General features: G+C 39.4%; 1 protein-coding gene across 2 annotated transcripts in view; it reads right to left on the bottom strand.

Moving 5' to 3' along the window:
* Positions 1-6,823: 6,823 nt before the first annotated feature.
* EXOC5 (exocyst complex component 5) overlaps positions 6,824-22,862 on the bottom strand; it is a 28,760-nt gene continuing 12,721 nt past the window's right edge. For both annotated transcript variants that reach the window (XM_058807998.1, XM_058807997.1), the window contains 13 exons: positions 22,479-22,507; positions 22,237-22,346; positions 21,709-21,753; positions 21,460-21,600; positions 20,299-20,381; positions 19,641-19,850; positions 18,329-18,476; positions 16,109-16,217; positions 15,311-15,431; positions 14,837-14,923; positions 12,495-12,603; positions 10,961-11,176; positions 6,824-9,228 (listed from right to left, as the gene is read on the bottom strand). In XM_058807998.1, the coding sequence (XP_058663981.1) occupies positions 9,040-9,228; positions 10,961-11,176; positions 12,495-12,603; positions 14,837-14,923; positions 15,311-15,431; positions 16,109-16,217; positions 18,329-18,476; positions 19,641-19,850; positions 20,299-20,381; positions 21,460-21,600; positions 21,709-21,753; positions 22,237-22,346; positions 22,479-22,507 (1,597 nt within the window). In that variant the 3' untranslated portion in view covers positions 6,824-9,039. The remainder of the gene's footprint in view (positions 9,229-10,960; positions 11,177-12,494; positions 12,604-14,836; positions 14,924-15,310; positions 15,432-16,108; positions 16,218-18,328; positions 18,477-19,640; positions 19,851-20,298; positions 20,382-21,459; positions 21,601-21,708; positions 21,754-22,236; positions 22,347-22,478; positions 22,508-22,862) is intronic.

The raw sequence follows: 22,862 nt of genomic DNA, 5'->3' as shown, positions 1-22,862 counted from the left end.
CGCGACTCAACACTCGGTGCTACAATTGAATCATTATTTCCTGCCTTCTCTTTTTCAGCTTGGCCCCTCACATTGCTAAATGCGCCATTTTTCCCATGAAACAAAGCAGAAAACTTCCCACCTCCCTGTTTCTCACCTCACATGGTGGGTCTGAATGGAAAACACCAACATGGAGAGAATTACACGTTGTACAAAGAACGGCTCCGGTTTTCTCGACGGAAACAAACCCAGCTTTGGATCACACCACAAGGAACTGTCCCTCCAGCGGCCTGATCTGAGGGTCTCCTCTGGAATAATGTCCTAGAGGGAAGCTGACAGCTCTTTCTTGCCCTCCCTGCACACAACCAGCAGCATTATTTTACAGGATTGTTGTTTGTGAAGACCAAATAAAGCCATTTCCTTTAAAGCAAAGTGCCTTCACAGCGTAAAGGCTTCAAAGAGATCTTTGCCCATCATTGCAGGGAGTGCTACAACCCTGAACCTCTGTGTTTTTGTTTCCCCAAAGTCACTTGAACCTATTTTTCAATTTGCAGAAAAGAGGAGTCTCTTCTTGCTAACACAAACACCACCTTAGCACCCCTCTCATCAAAAAATTAAGTGCTATTAGCTAAAGACACTCTACTGTCTGCTCTGAGTTAGACACCAGTCATGGTAGGTTTTAATTTGATTAGTGATTGGGCTAAAAGCAGCTAAATAAAAATTATAATGCCCAAGAGCCACTTAGACTTGTTCAGACTCTTTAAATACCAAATCCCTTCAGCAACATAACATTATCTTTATAGACAAAACTGAGTTTAAAAGTACAAATCTAATTGATCTCAAGTGCATTGGAATTACTATATTTAGGCATTGGATTATGTACTACAGAAAGCCTCATGCTATGCAGGCAACAAAACTAATTGTGGGAAGACAAAGGTATGTGTCTAACGTGCTTATGGACTTTTAAAAATTCATATTTCCATTGAAGCTGGCAAAATTACAGCTGCTCACACCAGCAGTGAATTTGGCACTGTGCCCCACATGTTGAGCAAACACAAGCCAGCTATTCTGGTCTCCTTCAGAAGACCTGGACTTCAAGCTCTGCCTCAAAATTACTATTTAAGGCTTTCAATGTTGCAGGAAGAAGAAAGTAAATAAAAAAGCAGCAAGTTGACTCTCAGCAGCTAAACAAGACTTTTCTTCTCTTTAGTCTCGACTGGGGGTTCAGTTCACACAGACATTTATGGCAGAGGCTCTGACACTGAAGAAAGATGTCTTTCCACATTTAAAGGAGCTTTTCAAATGTAAGATGCTATTTCAGAATAAAGGAGTTGCCTAGACAAGAGGAAGGATGAATCCATCCCCACAGCCTCTTCTGAGATTGATATTTGTCAGCATATATACAAAAATCACCCTCACACGTCCAAAACAAAGGGTACACAAATGGAGAGATTCACTAGCCCAGTTGAACTTGTGTCTGGCTGGTCAGGAACATTCTTTTAAAGTCTTCAGATGGATGCAGCAATTCTGGCTGCTTTGAACTGCTGCTGCTTGCAATTTAGTCACCTCCCTGCAGACAGTTTTCCCCAGGAGGAAAAAAAAGCAGCAAAATCTATTTCTTTTCCCCCAAAATACAACCCCAGATCTGCATGTCAGAACAAAACAATTGTCAAGAAACACTGGCAGACAACATGATCCAAGATTACAGAATTATTTTAGTTGGAAGGGACTTTAAATCATCTCATTTCACCCCCTGCCATGGCAGGGACACCTTCCACTGTCCCCCAGGGTGCTCCAAGCCTCATCCAACCTGGGCTGAAACACTTCCATGGATCCAGGGGCAGCCACAGCTGCTCTGGGCACCCTGTGCACCCTCACACGGGTGAATTTCTTCCTAATATTGAACCTAACCCTGTCCTCTGACAGTTTAAGATATTCCCCTAAAACTTGGTGGCTCATCACCGTGCAGCATTTCCTGCTTATCCCAGAATGTCTCCTCTTGATCCTTCTCTATAAAAGGAGAAGCAATCACTGCTTAAACACACTGACTTTACCCACAGAGGCTACCAAAAATGCATTAAGAAGAGAAAACAACAAGCAACATAGCAGGAGACAAAACAGGTCTTAAAAACAGAAAAACAACCAAAACACCTGAGCTTCATATAATTCAGAAAAATCCACTGAAGGAATCCACCTATTACAAGGCACTGGACTGGGTCTTGGAGATCTTATTTCAATTTTTTTCCTGACAGGCTGGAGGGAGAAGGAAAGAGTTTGGAGAATAAATTCCATGGAAGAGCAAGAATCTTTCTAGGTTGAAATGTGGTTTTTTTTTTGGGTTTTTTTCTTAATGAGAAATTAAAACCACACATGCTGAGAAACAAAGTTAAGTTAAATCTAGCCCAGCTTTACACATTTTAACAATTCACTCTGCTGTCTGTAGAACACAGCAATATAAATATTGCTATCTCTGTTAAAATGAATTATTGACAATTTTAATACATGTTGCACAGTACATATTAATATAGAAAAATGCATGTTATCAGCAGTGCAATGTTGACCATGTACTAATCCATTCCACCTGCTCAAATATTAGTGCAAATAATTATATATTTGTAATGCATCATTGCTGTCTAGTTGAATCTCTGCCTCCAGAATAAATGTCTCTTCTCTGAAGTTGTTTGCTATTATGAGTAAAATGTTATATATTCATACTCAAATTGACTTTGGGTGGATAAGTAAAATGAGCAACCTTCAAAAATCCACTTGCCTAAGACTTAGCAAGTCATTTTAATGAATTGTTTACAGTAAAATGGATGTTATAAAAATGTTTCAGATGCAAGCTTGTGTTCACTGGCTTCTCCACAATGCTCAAACCTCACTTAAACATCAGTGGAGGGCTCACAATGCCCATCTGCAACCCAGGTGAACCTGAACTGTTTGTCCTAACACCTGGAGCTTGGAATTGGCTCTGGACACATCTTCTCTCCATAATCTGTTTCTTTAGAAGCAAAGAAGGGCCCTTGATGAGGCTGAACCCCTGACAGAACAACAGCTCCTGTCCCCAACAGATGGATGCTGTGGCATTCACATTTTCTGGAAAAATCCCTTCACCCAGGATTTTTCTCTTTTTCTCCAGTGAAATTGAGAAGCCTCTGAGAGAAAGGAAAACAATAATTATCTTATTTGCTTCTCCTGTTTGTGCTCATGTGGAATGTGTTTGGAGATTGTTTACCCACAGGTGATTGTTTCATTGGATTCTGCTGTGAGTTGTTTTGAATCAATGGCCAGTTGGGGCCGAGCTCTGGAGAGACTCACAAGTCTTCATTATTATCTTTTTAGGCTTCTGTAAGTATCTTTTCTGTATTCTTTAGTATAGTTTAGTTTAGTATTCTTTAATAAAATCTAGTATAATAAAATAAGAAATTTGCCTTCTGAGAACAGGGAGTCAGATTCATCATTCCTTCCTGCCACAAATACAACATGATGCCACCATGGAAAAGCAGCTGCACATCCAAGAGCTGCCAGGGCTCCTTTGTGCCAGGATAAACCCTTGGGATGGGGCTGGGAGGGAACAGGGCAGCCCTGAGGAGATCCAGAACCCAGATCAGCTGGGATTCAGGCGAATCATTTCAAAGGAAGAGTGTGGTGCAAACAGCCTCCTTTGGGGAGGAGAAACAGCCCCCAAATTACAGAGCCCCACTGTGCACACAGAGGGAACAAATGGAAAGGGCCAACACCTCTCAGTCTGCTCTCTCCTCTGTCCTTGCTAAATCCAGGTCTGAGGACAACAAAACACAGCCTGAGGGGCTTTCAGCAGCACCACTGCTGCAATGCTGGGATCCTGAACCAGCACTTCTTCCTTCACACTCTGGACTCAGCGGCCTTGCAGATGATTTTGGGGTTCAGTGAGAGAAAGGAGGTTTAACACTTCAAAAAGAAAAATTTTAACATTTCAGCTTCCAAAGAATGCTGCACATTGGGAGATCAGCAGAACAAGGCAGCACTGACAGCTGGGGCTCTTGGGAAGGTCACACATGATCTAAAATTATATCAGTGGGGTGGGACAACTCTGACCCCACAGGGAGACTGGATATTAGGAAAAGGTTTCTCACTGAAGGGAAGGCAGGCAGGGAATATGGGGGCTGGCTCCTCACAGCAGGGATGAGGACAGGGAAGGCATGGAAAGGATGGGAATTGCCACAGCCTGTGGCTCAGCTGTGTTCCAGCCTCAGCTCCAAGGCCTCCTCACTCCACAGAGAAAAATCAGCAGTGCAGATGAGCAGGATTTGGGACTCCTACAAGCAAGCCTCAGATTCGGTTTCATCCCATATCAGGATGAACTGAAGTTACAAATAAATGAATTACTAAGAAAACTTCAATCAAGGATGAAAACAAGTAATTTTGACTTAACCTGATACTCTTCAGAAATGGCTCAACTTTGCATTTCATGTTACTTTCCTAGTGAAAGATTAAAGCTGAGATATCTGAGTTTTCCCTCCATGGTTGGCTCCTTCCATGACATTTCGATATAATGTACAGGTCAGGGGGAAAGAGATGGAAACAGAGACCTGCAGAGATGAGAGAATTTGGGAAAAGGAGAGGGATGAAGGGGAAGGGAGCTGCACTTCTTCCCCCAGGCTCCACATGGATGAAGAAGCACCAGATAATATGTGAAGGTCTCCAAGAAGCCACACTGCAAATTTAAGATTTTTCCCTCTCTGGCAAAGTGAGTCAGAAGGGAAGGGATAGTGCAGTCCTGAGATCTGAAAGGAAAACAGGGCACAGGGACATAAAGCTAAGAGAATAAAAGTAGAAACCAAGGTTTCCACACACACTGAGGGCTGTATTGACACAGGGCTGTGCCCCACACAAGAGAAAAGATGCCAGGCAAACACAGCTGCTTCCCCACTGCAAGATAAGCACAAGATGTGGTAGAGAAATCTCCTACCACCAAAAGAAATTAGAATGGAGGAGAAAAAAAGAACAAGCAAAACACTGAATGTAACTGGGCAGGCGATCTGCCTCCCTCCCCTCCTTAAAGCAGGTGTAGAAACACCAGGAAAGAAAAAATAAAAGCCTACAACATGCCAGCCTTGACACAGAAGCAAAACAGAAATCTGTCTGCATTTACAGCTACCACAGAGGAGGTGGTGGGGAGGAAATTATGCCCAGAAGCCAAAATCCAGCAGAACATGAGGACAAGAAAGGTGTTCCTACCTTTCTGTGGTCCTCTAGAAGAGAGCTGGTGGCTGGCTTGTCCTCCCTGCTGCTCCTGGGACAAGAAGGGCAAAGGGTAAGGGCTGCTACCTGCATTTAAAGTCAGACAAACAATTGTTTAGAAATCTGCTTCCTTTGTACAGAAAAAAAATCATAGCCTCAAACGATGAGTGGCTCAACCCAAGTGCTAATCTGAATTAAGACAGTTATTGCTATGAAAACTTAATCCAAAGAGCTCTGGAGTGTGTCATGACATCCAGAACTGAGAGTGTTTAATGCCATTCACATACTGCACTGAGAAACCTGGAACTTTGTGGTTGGAAGGACAGGACAAGGTGTACCCAGCCCAGGAAGGGATCCAAGAGGCCTCATCCTCACAAAGCCACTTTGTAGGACACAAATCTCCCCCAGAAATAGAGCAGTCAATACAGGCAACACTCCATCACAACACCAATTAATTAAAACGACTTTGTGAAGAGGAAAATAAAACCAAACCCAACCCAAGTCCTCTCCCCACAGCCAGGATAGCCTGAATTTCCCTCTGCTAACACTTGCCACCCTCAAATCCAGCAGTCACTCACCTTCCTCCAGCTCACTGTGGTCCTCAAAGACAATCACAAGCTCAGCTCTGTGGTTCTGGACGCAAATAAAGGCAAATCCTCCTTCCCTCCACGGAGGCTGCACCTTGCTGATGCATTTCCACTGCTTGCAGACTCCCACACCACCACCTGTCCTTCAGAGCAGACACACACAGGGTTTGGTTTCTCCTCCCGTTGAACCCCTCTCTCCAGATGAATGAACAGCTCCACAGCCAAGCATTTCAGCCAGCCCCTCTCCTCTGGAGGCTGATTTCATTTCAGGGTGGGACACAGCTGTGGAAATTCAACGCCAATGCTGCTTTTTCTCCCAGGTTGATGTGTGTGTCAGGTTTCCATCATTCCTATTTTAACCTCCTCCTCCATGTGCTTCTTCATTTAAAACTGCTCCTTCTCCACATCCTTTTTTAGATTATATCTTCTTCACATCTTATCCTCTATTTCTCTATCTCAGATTTCCCAGCACTGCTGTTTCCCCATTTTTTTTGCATTATTTCTGAAGGATTGTTACAGAATTCCTTCCTGCCCTCTGTGCACACACAAACAGAACAAAATAGCAAGTGACCTTGATAAATTACAGGACTTGAAAAAAACCCCACAGCTTCTTTTCCAGCCTACAACAGTTTGCTGCAAAGCCATTTTCACCAATTGTAGACAACATAATTACAGACACACACACTCTCCCCCTCCCAGGTTTGGCTGCCAGCCTGATAAATAAATGCCTATGTTGTAGGAGGGAACATTAGACAGGCAATACTTTAACTCATTATATGAACATTAAAAGGCATATTTGTATTTTAGATACTATTTCATTGCATTCATAAGCCACTGGAAATATTTTTCTAAATTACATGCTGTAAGACCTCTAAACTTACAAATGTGTGAAAATTATAGTTCCTCCATCCCATCCCAATACAACTTGTATTATAAAATAAACTTACTGACAATGCAGCCTTCTCCAGAAATAGAAACTTCCAGTGTGTGCATGGGGGGGGGTTTTAAAGGAAGGAGAAAGCTCACACCAGTGATAAATTTGGTCAGTAAAATTACTTTTATTCTTTTTTTTTTTTTTCTTTTAAATAGAAGGGCTTATACAATTGAGTATAAATATCTTCGAGGAACATGGAAATGAAATGAAAAAAGTATCTAGAAGGAATTCTTTTTATTGAGGAAGAGTTTACATATCTAAGTGTTCACCTACTTTTTGCTGCCTCCTGTTAACAGGCATAATGGAAATATTGCACTGAGCATATGCATGGAAAACACAGCTAACAAAGCAAAGAATATGGTAAATACATTTCATACAACCTTAAAAAAATTCAAACAGTCATACAACAAATTCTGAAGCACTTCTGTGATCTGCAGTCTCAGGATGATGTTCACTGTTCTGAAGTGTTAGCAAACTGACACTTTTATTTTCTTTTTATTTTTTTTTTGTAGAAAGATTTTGTATTGGTTCATAAAACCACAGCCTTAAAATTGTTGGCTTTCAGTTACAGAGGTAACAGAGAGGTATCATCTGAATTCACATCAGAGCTTTTGGAACAAAAATGGCAGCAGTACAAGCAGGTGCCTCCTCCAGTGTCCAAACCCCTCTGTGGCTTTGCCATGGCCAAGGAACAGAGCAGAGCAGCCCAGCAGAGCAGCCAGACTCCCTGCATGCTGTCAGCCAGGCTGGCATCCATTCCCTTGTTTACTGACAGAATGCTCCCCTAAATCCAAAATGAAGCAGGAGAACCCCAGCTAAGCAAGAGAAGTTCCAACAGGTCTTGTCAATATTGACCCCACCTGGGAATTCTTTAACAGAAGAGGAAAATCCAATTCTCTGACCAACCCTTAAAGTGAATGGATAGAAATGCTGCTCTGGAGATGGGAGACAAAGAAGTTTCCAAAATGTGCTGAGCCCACAGTAGAAGAAAGAACATGTTTGCAAGGATTTGCTCCACTGCAGTTCCAACCTGGTTTCCACAAGAGCCCACTGTGAAATAAAAAGGTCTATTTACAACAATTTCCAGCTGCTTGTGGAAAAGCCAGCCCAGAGGTTTCAAACACCACTGCTGCTTCAGTTCAGTGTGTGCACACTGTGGGTCCATGTCAGGAACTCCCGAATAAACCCTGGAGCACAACAGACACAGAGTAGCCTCTGTCCAATATCAAAGTTACAGTCAGTGGAAGAGCAGCTTTCACACACTTCAACATTTTATATTGCTCAGGCACTGAGGAACAATTCTCTTCAGCATGAGAATTTGCCACTCTAGGTTTTTGCTGGGGCCATTCCTGCCACATAGCAAAAACTGGGCTACATTTTATCCTTTCACTTTGTTAGAATTTGAATTTATTTACATACAAAATAAGACAGGAGAAAAAGTTCTTTTACAGTAACCCAACAATGGGCACCTTCCCTTGCAATAGGGATGCCTTAGGCAAGGCAGCTGCATTTACTTCAGGAGCATATATAAAATTCAGTGTGCTGGTATCTAACAGAAACAATAATGTCAGATCATACAATGCCAGTACATTCCAGTGGGCCCTTGACTATTAGGTAAAAAAAAAAAAACAACAAAACAAAGCCAAAGAACCAAAAATAAAATTTAAAAAAATCCAAAACTTTTCACCACTTTAGTTCCGTTTAGAATGCTACACAATGAATAAATTATGTCTTTCTGGGATAGTGTTTTACTCCTACATCTCAAAGAAATTCCAAGCTAATTAATTAGAGCAAGAAATTACATTGAGCAGGATAACGTTTTAAATGAAAGAAATGACTTAGAAACACCAATCAAAGATAATTTGATTATGATTAGCTGTGCTGAAGTCTAAGTCGTTAAAATTGATGAAGAATGTTTTTACACTGGTCTATTCTATGTAATCCATTACCTACGCTATGCTCTGTAGTTCAAGTCTAACAAATGGTATCTGATAATTCAATATTGAAGACTAAAATACTTTCAATGCACCATTTGCTCTCCTACACCAACATGTTTCCAATTAAAAAAAAAAAAATTCAGTAGCAAGTAGATTTGTGAAATTCTTCACTGGGAGAACTTGAGCTAACATGAAACATCATCCAGATTTTTACCTGCTCACCTTCCACATGGCCAGGTTTAAATATGGCTGCTGCTTTACCCTGAACAGTCACTGTCCCACAAAAGTTACACCCATGGTTGGTAAGAAATAATTCCCTGTGCTTTCTAACAACTGAGGCTGCCCAAAGGTGCAAGGATTATTCCTGCCATGCTCTCTCTCAGCTGAAGTGGCGAGCCAGACGAGCAGACCTGTAGTCGACACGCAGCTGGACAAAGGAGTGAAGGATGTTCTTGTCCAGGTTAGCAAGTTGTTCTCCTGAGCAAACCTGCTTCAAATTATCTGGGGCTACAACCAGAAGGTTGCAAAGTGCATGCAGGGTATCAAAGAGCTGTAAGACCAGCGCAATCTGTGGGCAAGAGGAAACAAAGGAAAAAACCAGACATTAAATTAGAGTTGCTTGAAGTCTTATAACAGAATATCCATCAGGTGAAAGTCTTATAACAGAATATCCACCTACATCCATCACTGGCTGGGGTCTATGTACAAATCACAAATGCTAGGAACAGCCTTGAGCTGTTTTATTTTCCAACATCAGTCTCATTACATGGTTTTGACAATGGGAAGATGACATCAGCAGACCAAGAACTTAATGTTACAACTTACTTTAAAAGTTTTTTGACCAATTACACAAAGCAAAAGCACATTGACAGTAGTTCCATCCAACCACTATAAACACACCTTTGGTTAAACAATGCTTGCTTATTTTGAATACAATACCTGCTTGTAAGCCTTAAAACACAATGCACAGAGCTTCATTATTAAGCTTAGAACTTCCTAATATCTCTCTAGATAAACTTTTCTGCAGCTTAGGGAGCTCTTCTAGACAAGCTTTAATACATAAACCATTGTTCTATTTGTCCTTACTTTTCTACTTCTTACATAATTTTTCTGCTGACCAATCTCATGGCTGCTGCTTAGCTCTAATCACAGTTCTGCTGCCTCTGAGGCTTTCAGAATCTCTGCTGGTCAGGATGACCCTGAGATCTGTTAAAAAGTCTCTTTTTCCAGCCCAGCAGTCAAAGAAGGAGTCAGGAGTCTTCTGTTCTGGTTCTCAAGGTTGTTTATTGTTTCTTATCTATAACATTCTTTCTCCAACCCACGGAGATCTGTCTGGCAGGTCGGGTTGAGCCACACTGACCACCTCAGAGGTGGTGTTGTCTTTTTATACTAAAAACTACATGTACACTATTTACAATAACTTCCCAATACCTAACACCTGTGTTAGACAGTGAGCTTCTACTCTAAACCACTCTAAAAGTGCCAACATCACCCAGAAGATGGAGGCCAAGAAGAAGAAGGAAAAAGGACAAGGCACACCCAAATTCCTCCATCTTGGGACCCTGAGCCCCCATTCTAAAAACCTCAAAATTCTACTTTTTACCCTGTGATGAACTATCATTCTACTTAAAGTTTTGAGACTTGTAATTCCTCATGTAAGGTTGGTAATTTTTTCCATGGGTCAAAATCAAAGGCACAGGGGTTTTGGCCTCTGTGCCAGGGTCTCTGAGCCCCCTGGCAGGGGCTCAATCCCTCCAGGACAGCCAGAGGGATGTCCTGGGTTCCCACATGAGGACTGCCTTTTGCAGCTTTCCCAAAACCCTCCAATTTTAAGGGTTCCCACAGTATCTTCAAAAGATGAGGAGCAAGAGGATTTAGCACCATCACTCCCTCCTGATGGACAGGTGTGGTGGCGTTCACAGGGGTCTTAGGATGAGGGAAGAGATGAGAATGTTGACTCCATGTTTCAGAAGGCTTGATTTATTATTTTATGATATATATTATATTAAAACTATACTAAAAGAATAGAAGAAAGGATTTCATCAGAAGGCTAGCAAGGAAAGGAAAGAATGGAATGATTATAAAATTTTGTGACTGACTAGAGAGTCCGAGCCAGCTGACTGTGATTGGCCATTAATTAGAAACAACCACACGAGACCAATCCCAGATGCACCTGTTGCATTCCACAGCAGCAGATAATCAATGCTTACATTTTGTTCCTGAGGCTTCTCAGCGTCTCAGGAGGAAAAATCCTGGCAAAGTGATTTTTCATAAAATATCATAGCTACAGACAGGCTCACCTTGAAGTCTTTGGCACACTTCCTGTACTCAGCCACATCACAAATGGCCAGCATCCCCCCCATGCAGCTGTAGGAATATTGCTGGAGGTGCTCGTAGATGAGACGATGGAAACGAACCCCAAACTCCATCAAAACAGTGTCCACATTCTTGCCATCCATGGAATTCCTGATCTTCTCCACCTGTTTCCTAACATACCCACACACTTTAACACAAGCCTAGATTAAAAAATAGAAAGAAATCAGTAAGAATTAGGTAATCTGCTGTGGTGGTATTTGCAGGGGTCTCAGGATGAGGGAAGAGATGAGAATCTTGACTCCGTGTTTAATAATGCAGTCAAAGTGAAATAATAAATCAGAAGGTTGATTTATTATTCTATTATATATATTATATTAAAAGAAAATTATATACTAAAACTATACTAAAAGAATAGAAGAAAGGATTTCATCAGAAAGCTTGAAAGGAATAGAAATAACATCTTGTAACTGCTCACAGCCTTGACACAGGTGGCTGTCATTAGTCATCAAGTAAAAACAATTTCACATGCTGGGTAAACAATTCTCCAAAACATGAAGAAGCTGAAGTTTCTCAAGGAGAAAAGATCCTGACAAAAGGATTTTTCATAAAATATGTCCCTGACAATCTATTTTCTTCCACATTTTAAGTTAAACATCAGTTACTAACTCTGATTAATCTCAATGATGTGTTGTAAAAGTTTATTCCCCAGTTTTTAATTTTCCACATTTTTTTATTTTCCAAACAAAGGTGCAAAAATGCAAGTTGAAAGATGGATGCAAGAAAATATTCAAGTAAGTTATAGTTCATATCAGTTCAGAATAGAACATTTTAATCTGGATTTTTAATTTAGCGATCCACCAAAGGGGTGTGTGATTAAAAACCTCTTGTGAGCCATAATCATAAATCCAAATTAAGAGCCATACAGGGATTCCCACCCTTCCCACACTCTATTACCTACTGCTGCCCTTCTCCCATTCCCACCTGGCTGCAGGCATTTAGGGAACACTCTCATTTCTTCCCACTGAGTTTTTTCCCTACTTCTCCCTGCCTTTTTCCCTAACGTGAGCCACCCCAGCCGCCCCTAGGCTGGGATTCAGACACACTCACTGAAGAGAGAACACTGCAGCAAAATGTTCATGCTGCACCTGTGAGGCTTTGCCATGTTCCTGCCATTCTGAGAGGAAAAAGCACCCAGCAAATGGAGAGTACCTGATAATTCATTTTCTGAAACTGATAGCTTAAAGGTAATTATCAGCTAAAAGCTTTGTTCCAAATTTGGGCCTCTTGGGAGGAGAAAGAATGTGCCAGTTCCTCCAGCAGCCACTGATTTGTGTCTGACACTAGATAAAAACTACTCACGCTCCTTTTCAGCTTGAGACAACAGTCCACAACAGAGTTTGGAGGTGCTTGGTGCAAGATGGAAGTAAATCAAGTAAATGCACATGTTGTCTAATGGGAGTTTGGGAAGGAACATCTTGTGCCTGGTAACACTCATGAGCTGAGACTTTGGTTACTTACATTTGTATATTGAATCAAAACATTGTTTTCATCTTCTGGCTTGAAATCTGTCTTCTTTTGCTCTGCAGCCAAGATGTGCTTCATCTGTCCAATCATACAATTCAGTGTCCTTTAAAGTTACAAATACAGATTGGGTTTTGGAGGGAACTTTTTCATTTCCTTGATTTTTATATTAAATATACTGACACAATTCTGGACAATATTAAGCAGCATGAAGCAATGAGGGAAAAAACCCAGCATCTAACATTTTTCTATAGAGAAGATTTTATGAAAGCAGTTATAAAAAGGAGCATCAGCCAAAAAAAAACCCCTAAAAACTCTTTCCTGCAAGTTCAGTGTCTTGGAGCAGAGCATGCAGCCTGCTGGGCTGCTGCTTTTAAAGGGAACACATGAATTGTGAGGTAATCCATTCAAATCCAGCTCTTCAGAGGAATTGGACAGCATCCTTCAGAGAGAATCAGAAGGAAGCATTCCAAGGAGTTTAGCAGAATTAGATCACATTGCATATTAGTCAGAAGCAAGCCTCAGAAAACACTTGGAAAATTAAGGAAGGGTGAGGGCAAAGAAGAAACGTCTTCCTTTGCCAGAGCTTGGTATTTCTCTTGCTCCCAGAAATCTAATGGAGTTTTACAGCATCAATTATTTCTCCTTTATAGGATTTATCTGTTCAGAACATTATCTAAGGTCAGGGCTCTGCTTTCCTTCGAGTCCAAAGCAAAGGTCAAGCAGCAAAGCAGAGACAGAGGCTGCAAACCTCCTCCAGTATTCCCCTTGGCCAGGAACATCCCCCTGGCTCTCTTCTCTTCCCCTCCCCTGTCCTTCATCCTCCTCATCCCCCCAGCCTTCCCAAACAAAACTGTCAGGGACATTCCAGGCCTTGAAGGATTCAAGCTGGGGTGGGGTGGAGAAGAATGCATGCAACCAGAGAGGGAAAAAACTCCTTTTATTCCTGTGTATAGAGCTCAGGCTTGTATTTCAGATTTACTCTGTTCCAAGTCCACATAACAACAGAAATTCAAAGAAATAATACCTTGCATTCTCCTCAATTTCCATTTGGAATAAATACTCCCAGAAGGATGTTTACACAAAATACATTCTGAGAGAAAACCAGTTGAATTAATTCTGTTTGGCTAATAAATCACTTTTACTGAGATAGATTATTGCTGTGAATGGTTTTCAAGAAGTTGCACTTGGACTTTTCCATATTAGATAAAGGTGAAACCATTAATGTTTCAAAAATTTGCTTTATTTTTTAAGCAGGACAATCAATTCTCAACAGCATCAAAGCAGCCCACAAACACATTTTACATGTAATGTTCATTCATGTTCATCATGAACATGTAATGTTCATCTCAAAACTCATCTCCCTTTTTTTATGTGCTGAAACACAATTTTTTTAATTCCTCATCAACAAACCTTTGATTATACTGTCTTCTGACAAGAACTTGTTCTCCTAAGTCTTTAAGAGATTAATTATTTAAGACAAACAGATACAAACCACTGTAATACTGATGATTGTCCTGTACCTATCTAGATCTAAGCTTATGGCCTCAGTGCTTCAAGTGCTTCAAACTTCATGGTTAAACCTCTAAGGTCACCTACAACAGGAGCAGCTAAAATCTCAATTGCCACCTTACACCCCCTATTTCTACCTTCTCCTTGCACTTGCAGAAAATAATACCCCAAATCAGAAGCAGGGCATCACACAACAGCTCCATTTCCTAATACTAAGTTCGTTACTTTATTATTTTCCTCTGCTGCAAAACAGCTGTGATTTTAATTTCCAATTTTTATAGCTATCCCCTCATTTTTATTCTGAGAAATAGAAAAAAGATTAAATGAGTCACAACCTCAAAGCAAGTCAATGTCAGAATCAAAATTATTCCAGGTCTCCAGACTTCCACGACTCGGTCTAATCCATAGCACTGCACAGATCCCAGCAAATCATTTAACCTATTTTTGTCAAACCTTGCTCCTAATGGAAATCCTGAAAGTGCTTAACCTATTTCAATCATCATTTCTCCCTCTTTCAAAGTAGAAAAACACTAGTTGGAGACAATAAGGTAACAGTGAATTATTGCACTCTTTCAACATAAGGAAAATCCTTTAAAACATCCTTCCAGAAGCATTTTTGGGCAGAAATCTGCCATGGAAAACATGACCCTCTAGACACAAAAAATCTAAATTTCCTGTGCACAATAATGGATGTTTATCTGTTAAAAAAAAATTAAAATATCAATTTTGAGTTGAGGAATAATTCATGCTTAAAAGGCCAGTTAACATATATCACAAAGGTGTGGTTTAAAAAAAAAGATTAAGAGAAAGTTTTAATCTCTACTTGCCTATCAATGCCCATATCCAGCTTCACTTCCATTTGTTCTATGATGTCCTTTTTCTTCTGAAGGCATTCAGATAATTTAGGAGAAGAACTGCAACAGTACAGAAGATGTGAGACAGTATTAAAACATCAAAATTAATTTGTCTGCTGGGTTTGCTGCTTCCAACAGGATCTAGTGAAGATTTCTCACCCCAGCAGGAAAAGGGCACAGCCACAAACCCCCTTGGAGTCCCACCTGGAATGGAGCAACAAAATCTCCATGGAGCAACATGTTTTTCCTTCCTCTCAGTATTCCTGGAGCTCACCCTCTCCCATTTGTGTCCAAAGGAACCAATTTCTTTAAACTTCCCTTCTTCCCCCTCCCACAATAACTACTCCAAGCATAAACTCCTCTTAATAAATATGAGAAATGAAAAATTTATTTTCTTCACCAAAAAAAAAAAAATACCAGAGGACATGTTAATCAAAGCAAAGGTACCTGATCAGTGGCATCAGATGATCATTGAACTGCTTGTCAAATAAATGGAAAATAGTATTGGCCTGGTGGACAACATCCAAGAAATAAAGATTTGCATTCTTTGAATCAGAAGAGGGAATGCCTGAAGCAAAGGAGGTTTCATTAGAATTGTAATGATATGCAGTCCTTATAATTAGCATGATGACTTTTTAAATATGCAGATTTTTTCCATGAATGCTTAAATCACAGGCTTAGAGTTTCAAAAATTTACCACGGTGCCATATATAGAATTCTTCTCATAGCTATATTGGTAACAAGCATAAGAAATACTTTATTGGTAACATTTCTGATGGCAAAACAGAGCAGTCAATTTAAAAACTCCTTCAGAATGTGAGTTTGATGCTGTCTCACAAGACAGGTTCTCACTGTCAAGATTTTAACTTCTTTAAACAAGCAGTTTTCTTATTTACTGTCACTCTAAGCACACAAATATACAAACAAGCATGGAATTTCTATAAATATTATGATTTAATACAAAAATACTCTCCTGTTATGACACAGAATACAGAGGTAGGGAATGCTGATGTCCCAGCTTCTGTGATAAAAATGTTTCTAAAGACAGAAGCACGTTTCCATCTGTACATCAATTCCCCAAATGAAAGTTACACTTTAGAAACCATTAAATGTCAACCCCCAAACACACAAAACAGATTTAATTTAACCAACACATCCTGAACAAGGCCAATCAATAAGGCACAGCAAAGATCATCTGCACAGAAAGGCCAAGGAGATGAAATGCTCAGGAAATTCTGTACTCACCAGCAAGGCCTGTTTCTAATGCATAATCGATGTGTTCAGTACATAAGAACTCTACAAGCATAGAAAAAATTCTGAAAGCATTCTTGGGTAAGTCAGAGGGATCAGAGAGCTTTAAAGAAAAAGAAAAAAAAATATCCTAAAGGTCAGTTCTACATAGATTTGAAAGTTTATTGGATATTGCATAGGGGATAAGCTTAAAATGTAACAAGTACTCCAGAATAATTGGAATTTTACTCAAAATGAAAAGTATCCATACAGAGAATTATTCAAGAACTGACTGTAATAGCAATAAACTCTTCAGCATTTACAAGTAAACTGAAGCTGCCACAGGATGCTACAAATAAAAGCATTAACAGATGATGATAATAATAATAAATATTAATTAATAGTCCTTAGAACAGTTTTCCAGATGCAGTCTCAGAACTGCCTAACCTGCACACCACTGGATGCTGGAAAATGCATACAGAAGTGATTATTCTATGCCTACCCTGTATTTTTTATTCTTTTACCACTCTCCTGGCACTGGCCACAGTGAGGAGCAGGACACTGGGTTAGCTGGAGCTCCAGTTTGTGTTCTCTTAGCACTGCAGCAAAAATAATGCAGCTGAAGCTGGGCCACATTTAGCACAGTTCAGCTGGAGTCAGTGGAGCATGAACACTTTTATTAAATGCAGCAATGGCCACATTTACACTCAGCATCTGGACTTTGATGAGCTGTAAGCAACATGGGATTTTGGACAGCAACCTGTCAGTAAATCCCTTTTCTAAAGAAAAACGTGACAGGGCTTTTGTACCCAAGAAAAACAGCTTTGGTTCCTAAGGAATTAGGTGAAGACTTTTATAAAGCTTCAAGGAAGAAAGATTACTACTGCAACTGCAGGTAATTTACACAACACTCACAAATATTTCTGCTGTATTTCCCCCCTAAAAAACTCAAAAACCCAACAACAGAGGTTCCCAAACAGTGAAATGTTTCAATATATGGCTACAACAAAATTACCAATTTATTTTTCCTGAAGCAGTCACAGCTGGCAGAACCCTGCACACATCTGCTATGTGACATAAATACCACAATTAGTTAGCCAGGGACTAACTTATCTTTTGCACAGTGAGTTGCTTTGTCCACAAACCCCTAAATTCTAAAATCCTCATTCTAGAAATCTCCTTATGTGCCAAGATCCATTGGGGTTTCCACTCAAATAGAATTCTTCTAAAATAATTTATATTAAATCTGATCCCAACAGAAAGGCAGAAACAAAAGGTTGTGCACATGTGGAAAAAAAAAACAAACAGTTTATATCATGAATTTAACAACTGCTTCTAGCAACTATGATGTTGAGAAAAATAATGATCCACCTGCTTGCCTTAGAGCACTGATTCTCACCTGAGGAAGGTGATGATCCCAAGGGTGTGCAGGTAAAGTCTGTACCCTGGTCTGTCTTTGGCACCACTCAATTTACAAAATATTAAAACATTTAAATATCTGAAGTTTTTCTGCCATAAGCTCATTGAGAATGTTAAAGGAATTAAAATTTCCTAGAAATCAGTGTGTTTAGCTAATAAAAAAAAATCACATTTAAGTCTGCAATTAAATTTCAAGGGTTTTCATTTACACCAAGTACCACACAAATATGATTGACAGGCAGTAAAACCAGCAATTTAATCAGAAGTAAAATACCTTTTTTACGTTAGACTGAAGCATTTAAAGAACTGTAGAGGGTTACCAAGGTAAATAATGTTTAAGACTATTCCTCTCAGCATTTTATTGGTGATCATTCACTAATGTAAAAAGAAATTACGCTTGAGGCAGGAAAACAACTGTTGAACTATTCAGTGTATTTTTAAAGCAGGGAAAGAAAACCACACTAGATGTTTCTCAGGTTTTGGGGCTAATTTAGTAAGAAAATCAATGCAGCCAGTAGGTTTAACCATCCCCACTTCTTCCTAATCCTAATACTCACAAATTACAACCAGATCCACATGGAAAAACAAACCCTCAGCCTCCACTGTGGCTCCATTTCCATGAAAAACACAAGAGACAATTGAAATATCCTATCTTTTCCAGATTTACAACAACCAAAAAATTACAAATTTTTACAAATTTTTCTTTCAAAATTTACAACAACCTTCCTATCACATCTCAACCAAAAACTTAAGATCAAGATTTAATCTCACACACAAAATGATACCACTACAGGAGGTGACAGGAAGCAAACTTACCCTGTGACATCTTTCAAAAGCTTGCTTGGTTTCTTGCAAAAGGTTAACCACCACTTCTTGGGACAGGAAAGTTTCCCCATGTGTGTCAATGCTTGGCCCCAGGGGTAAGTTTGTTCGTTGCCTTAGTCTCTCTTTGAGGTCTTGAATACTGGAACAAAGACAGACCCCAAGAAGATTTCACCAGGTGGAAATTTTGGCACCCAAACTCAACAACAATTCAGGTTCTTTTAGTTGTTAACTCAAAAAACAGGACCCAAGACACAGTTTAGGATGTGCAAGCATTAAGACAAGTCTTGCAAGCTTTAAAAACAAAAATTGGCAGTAAATGCAAAACTACCACCTCTGATTCCATGGTCAACTGTGTTCTGGAATGGCACATTCACACATGGGAGCAGCTGTTCATTCCCCTGTGGGATGAGTGATTTCACTGGAATCCTGCAGCACTTCTGCTCTCTGGACAGATTTAACCTCCATCCTCTCTGTCACCTTCCAAACACTAATGAGAGCTTCCTATCTCATCCACACCCACAAATCCTCTCATCCTCATCCATGATCTCAGCAGTTCTTTATTTAGTCAAGCATGCTTCGACACATTTCCATGCATAAAACAACCCATACAGTTACGCACCACAATAAATTTAATTTTCCCCAAGAAAATTAAATTTTCATCTTTGCTTTATTTTTTAATTACTTCACTGCTGCTTTTTCCATATCATTCCTCATTCCTGCCACACTGAACCCAGCAGCTCTTTGAAAGGTGCAGTAGCCTTAGCACCTCTGCTTCACACAAGTTTTAATACTTCCTATCCCACTTCTCACTACTCCTGCATTAGTTTTTCTACCCTGAGGATAATGAAGTCTTGTTTTACCTTTCTCTAAGTCCATTGCATCTTCTGGGCTCACTAAGAGCTTTCTCACTGACATTGCTATGGTCTTTTCCCCTTCCTAGGTCTTGGGAGGGGACCACAAGACCTGGGCAGGTGAAAAAAAATGTATGCTTTTAGATACACACATATACATGCTTTAGGTACCTTAGTTTTGCTTCAGTCCTTTTGTGGATCTGGATCCTAAGTTGAAACATAGGTTTAACTGGTATTTTTCATTTCCAGTATGTACAAATACCATGCACTGAGTACATTTCACATGTATTGAGAGCAACATTTTGAGCAGAACATAAATTGAAAGCAAATAATAAAAGGCTGTAGGTCTTTGGCAGTTCATCACTGTGCATCTGACATGGCAAATACAGCTTTTCTCCCCTCACCACCTCCCTTCCACTTCAAAATTATCAAACTTCCCCAAAGGAACTTACCCTCCAGTGCCAATGGACCTCTTCTGGTGGTTTTTGGAATCATAATAGCGCTGCAGAATCATTGCACTCCTACTTTTCAAATAACCAATTTCCACCTCAATGTAATTCTCCAAGTAGGAAATGAAAATGGCCTTGATAAGCTTAGACAAGAAAGTCTGCTTATCAGTACCCAAGTTAAATTCCATCAATTTGCTTGACAGATTAGTGGTTCTTTATGCAAAAGAAACAAAGAAGGGAAGGGGAGGAAAAGGTTGAATGTGGATGAATTACAGCATTACACGTTTGTAAAGTACACAGCACAGCAGAACCCTGATGGTGATTAAGACCTGGAGCAGTTTCACATTTAAGTAAAGAATTTCACATAATTCATGTTTAATTACACACAGCACCACTGCAATCAAGTTGCCAGTGAGATGGGGAGGACTGGCTTTTGCACAGTTTTAAAATTACTCTTGAAGATCACAATAATACCTATTGAAAATAATAATGGCCACTTTGAATTTTCCTTAGGAAACCCATCATTGTAAAGGTTAATAGACAAAAAAAAATTCACAGCTTTTATGAGAAGTTTACATTTTTGGCTCCTTTTTCTTGACAATAAATCTGTTTATTTTCCAATAGCTCCAATCCAATAATTTCATCATTGATGCATACATACCTTGTATAGAGATCATAGAGGTTTTTAAGATATTGTTCTGCATCTGATTTCCTGTGTTCTTCCAGCTGGTCCTTCACATAACTCTGCAAAATTTGGAATATCTGTTAGAAGATCAACTGACAACCAAATGAAATACTCACTACTTCCTAGATTATATGGAATTTCCTGTAAAGTGTAGATCTTAAAGGAAATTCATCTTTCCTTTGGCTTTACATCTCTAATTTACACTTCCTGTATTATCCACAGAGGGGGGTGAACACACTTGTAGAAGAGAGTGATTTAATAATACAAAACAGTAATGTGTGAAGCAAAGACAAAAGATAGATGGCTTTGAAAATATGTCTGACCAAATAACACAAAATCCCCTCACTTTAAGAACCAAAAGCACCAGAGGCCTCAGAGCATTTCTGCAGTGGACAAGGCAAAGGACATGGTTACATATTTGCTTATCATAATATGTACACAAAGCAGATACAAGCCTAGAGCCTTCTTATCATTGAATATTTGAACAAAAATATAATTTAGCATAAAATACTAATTCAAAACTGACACACAAAATTGGGGGTGAAACACAAGCTCAATCTCTACACTATGAGAACAACATCTACTGGGAAATTGCTTTTTGCAAGCAAAGTCATGCTGCTGACTTTAAGAACTTAAGTGGGTGTATTTGCAGGATGAAAAACTTAGTATTTTCAATTATTCTAGATTTTCATAAATATTGCATTAGCTGCAAGACAGTACTCACAACATAAATGATTTTCACTTATTCAATGCTAACCTCACACACAACACCCAAATCCAAGAATGAGCAAATTAAAGATATGAAATGTGGATGTTCTTTTCCTGACATATTCTTGGAAGGGGGCATAGAGAAGAAATCAAACTCATGTATGACATCTCATGAATTACTCAATGAACACAGCAATTCCCCAATAATTTTACATATTGAGTTTGAGTATTTGCAGTCACCCTGTATTCAGAGCACAAGGAGATTTATTTGATATGGGTTTGATTATCTGTCAGAGCAAGGAGTTGATTCCACACCCTTATACAAAGATTACAAATACTTTAAATTCTCATTAATTGCTATCACTAGATAAAATATTTTTTTATTAAGAGACTCCTTAATGAACTTCAACATGTTAAAATTTGAAATACCTGAAGTTTAACTTCAAATATATTTTGAATGAGTTTGGCTAGCACGGTCTCTGGATTGCTGAAGATTTCTCCAACTTGCTTATTTACTCTCTGGCAGAGAATGGCTGCATCTTCAAAGACATCATTCCTCAGGAATGCACCCTAGGGATTGAGAAGCACATTTTAGAATATATTTCCAACAACCTATAGGACTAAATAAATCAAAAATGTAATGTAAATAAAGAAATTATGTAAAACAAAGTGCATTACCTCCTGACACTGTTTTATGTACACATCAACACAGTGGGAATAGCCCTGTGGAAGGAGCAAAACAGTGTTAGAGCAGGGTGTTCATGTTTTCAGTGGAAAACAAAATCAAGGAAATACAATGCTTGTGAAAAAGTTAATTAAGAAAAAAAAAACCTCAAACAGAATTCATTCAAAGCACAGACTTTTCCAAACCCATTTTCTTACATATCTAACATAACTCCACTTAGCACCACTCTACATGGATCTACACCTCAAGTTTCAACATTCTTTCTCAAGCAAGAAAGTCAGGTCACACCCATGCAAGAAAAGATTATCTTAGAAAGTTCCCCACTGATGCTGCCCCCAATCCCCCTCATCTCTCTCCTTTATTCCCCTGCACTTGATTTCAGATTGAACACCTCAGTCCTGAAGTGACACATTATCTGACATGAGGGTTTGCCCACACAAATACCTTCACTCAAAACAGGCACTTATTGTGCTGTGGGTTGATTTTATTCAAATATTTAAATTAAGCCACTCAGCTTTTACCTTAAAGTGAAGCAAAACTGCTGCTACTTCTCTCATCCTGGAGATTTCTCCTCTGCGCTGAGCACTGGTAAACTCTTGAATTAACTGGCACTCTAAATCATGGTACTTACCTGGAGAGAAAAGGGGATAACAACAAAAACCCATCAGGCAAAAACTGTAATACTGACAGTATTGCTTACTTCTTTAATCATCTTTAACAATTTAAATACAGCAATATGGATTGAACTGGATAGATAACTTACTTGCTATCTTTGATTTTACTTCAGAAAACCTGTTAACAACAACAAAAAAATAGCATGATTAAATTCAAATCCACATCACATGAGAAATCACAGGCATCCTGGATCATGAACAGCAGGCACTCTGCTTAAAAATGAAAACATGCAGCACAAAGACGACAGAAAAGTTCCCTGCTTTATATCCCTAAAAACCTACAAGCATCTAATTCAAATCTAGCATTAAGTCAGCAAAGCAAAATTATCCCATTAAAAGTCTGTTAAGCAGTTTAGGATGTGTATGTAAAGATGATCCTACAACATGAGTGCGTGAACACAAATTTGAGAATAGAGGAGAGAGAAATAAGCACACAATCCAGCTCAAAAGCTCCATGAATCCCTAAGCACAGC

Source organism: Ammospiza caudacuta, chromosome 6 (assembly GCF_027887145.1).
Source record: "Ammospiza caudacuta isolate bAmmCau1 chromosome 6, bAmmCau1.pri, whole genome shotgun sequence".
Classification (NCBI taxonomy): Eukaryota; Metazoa; Chordata; class Aves; order Passeriformes; family Passerellidae; genus Ammospiza; species Ammospiza caudacuta.
The sequence above is the reverse complement of the archived record's forward strand: the minus strand, read 5'-3'. Positions and strand labels throughout refer to the sequence as shown.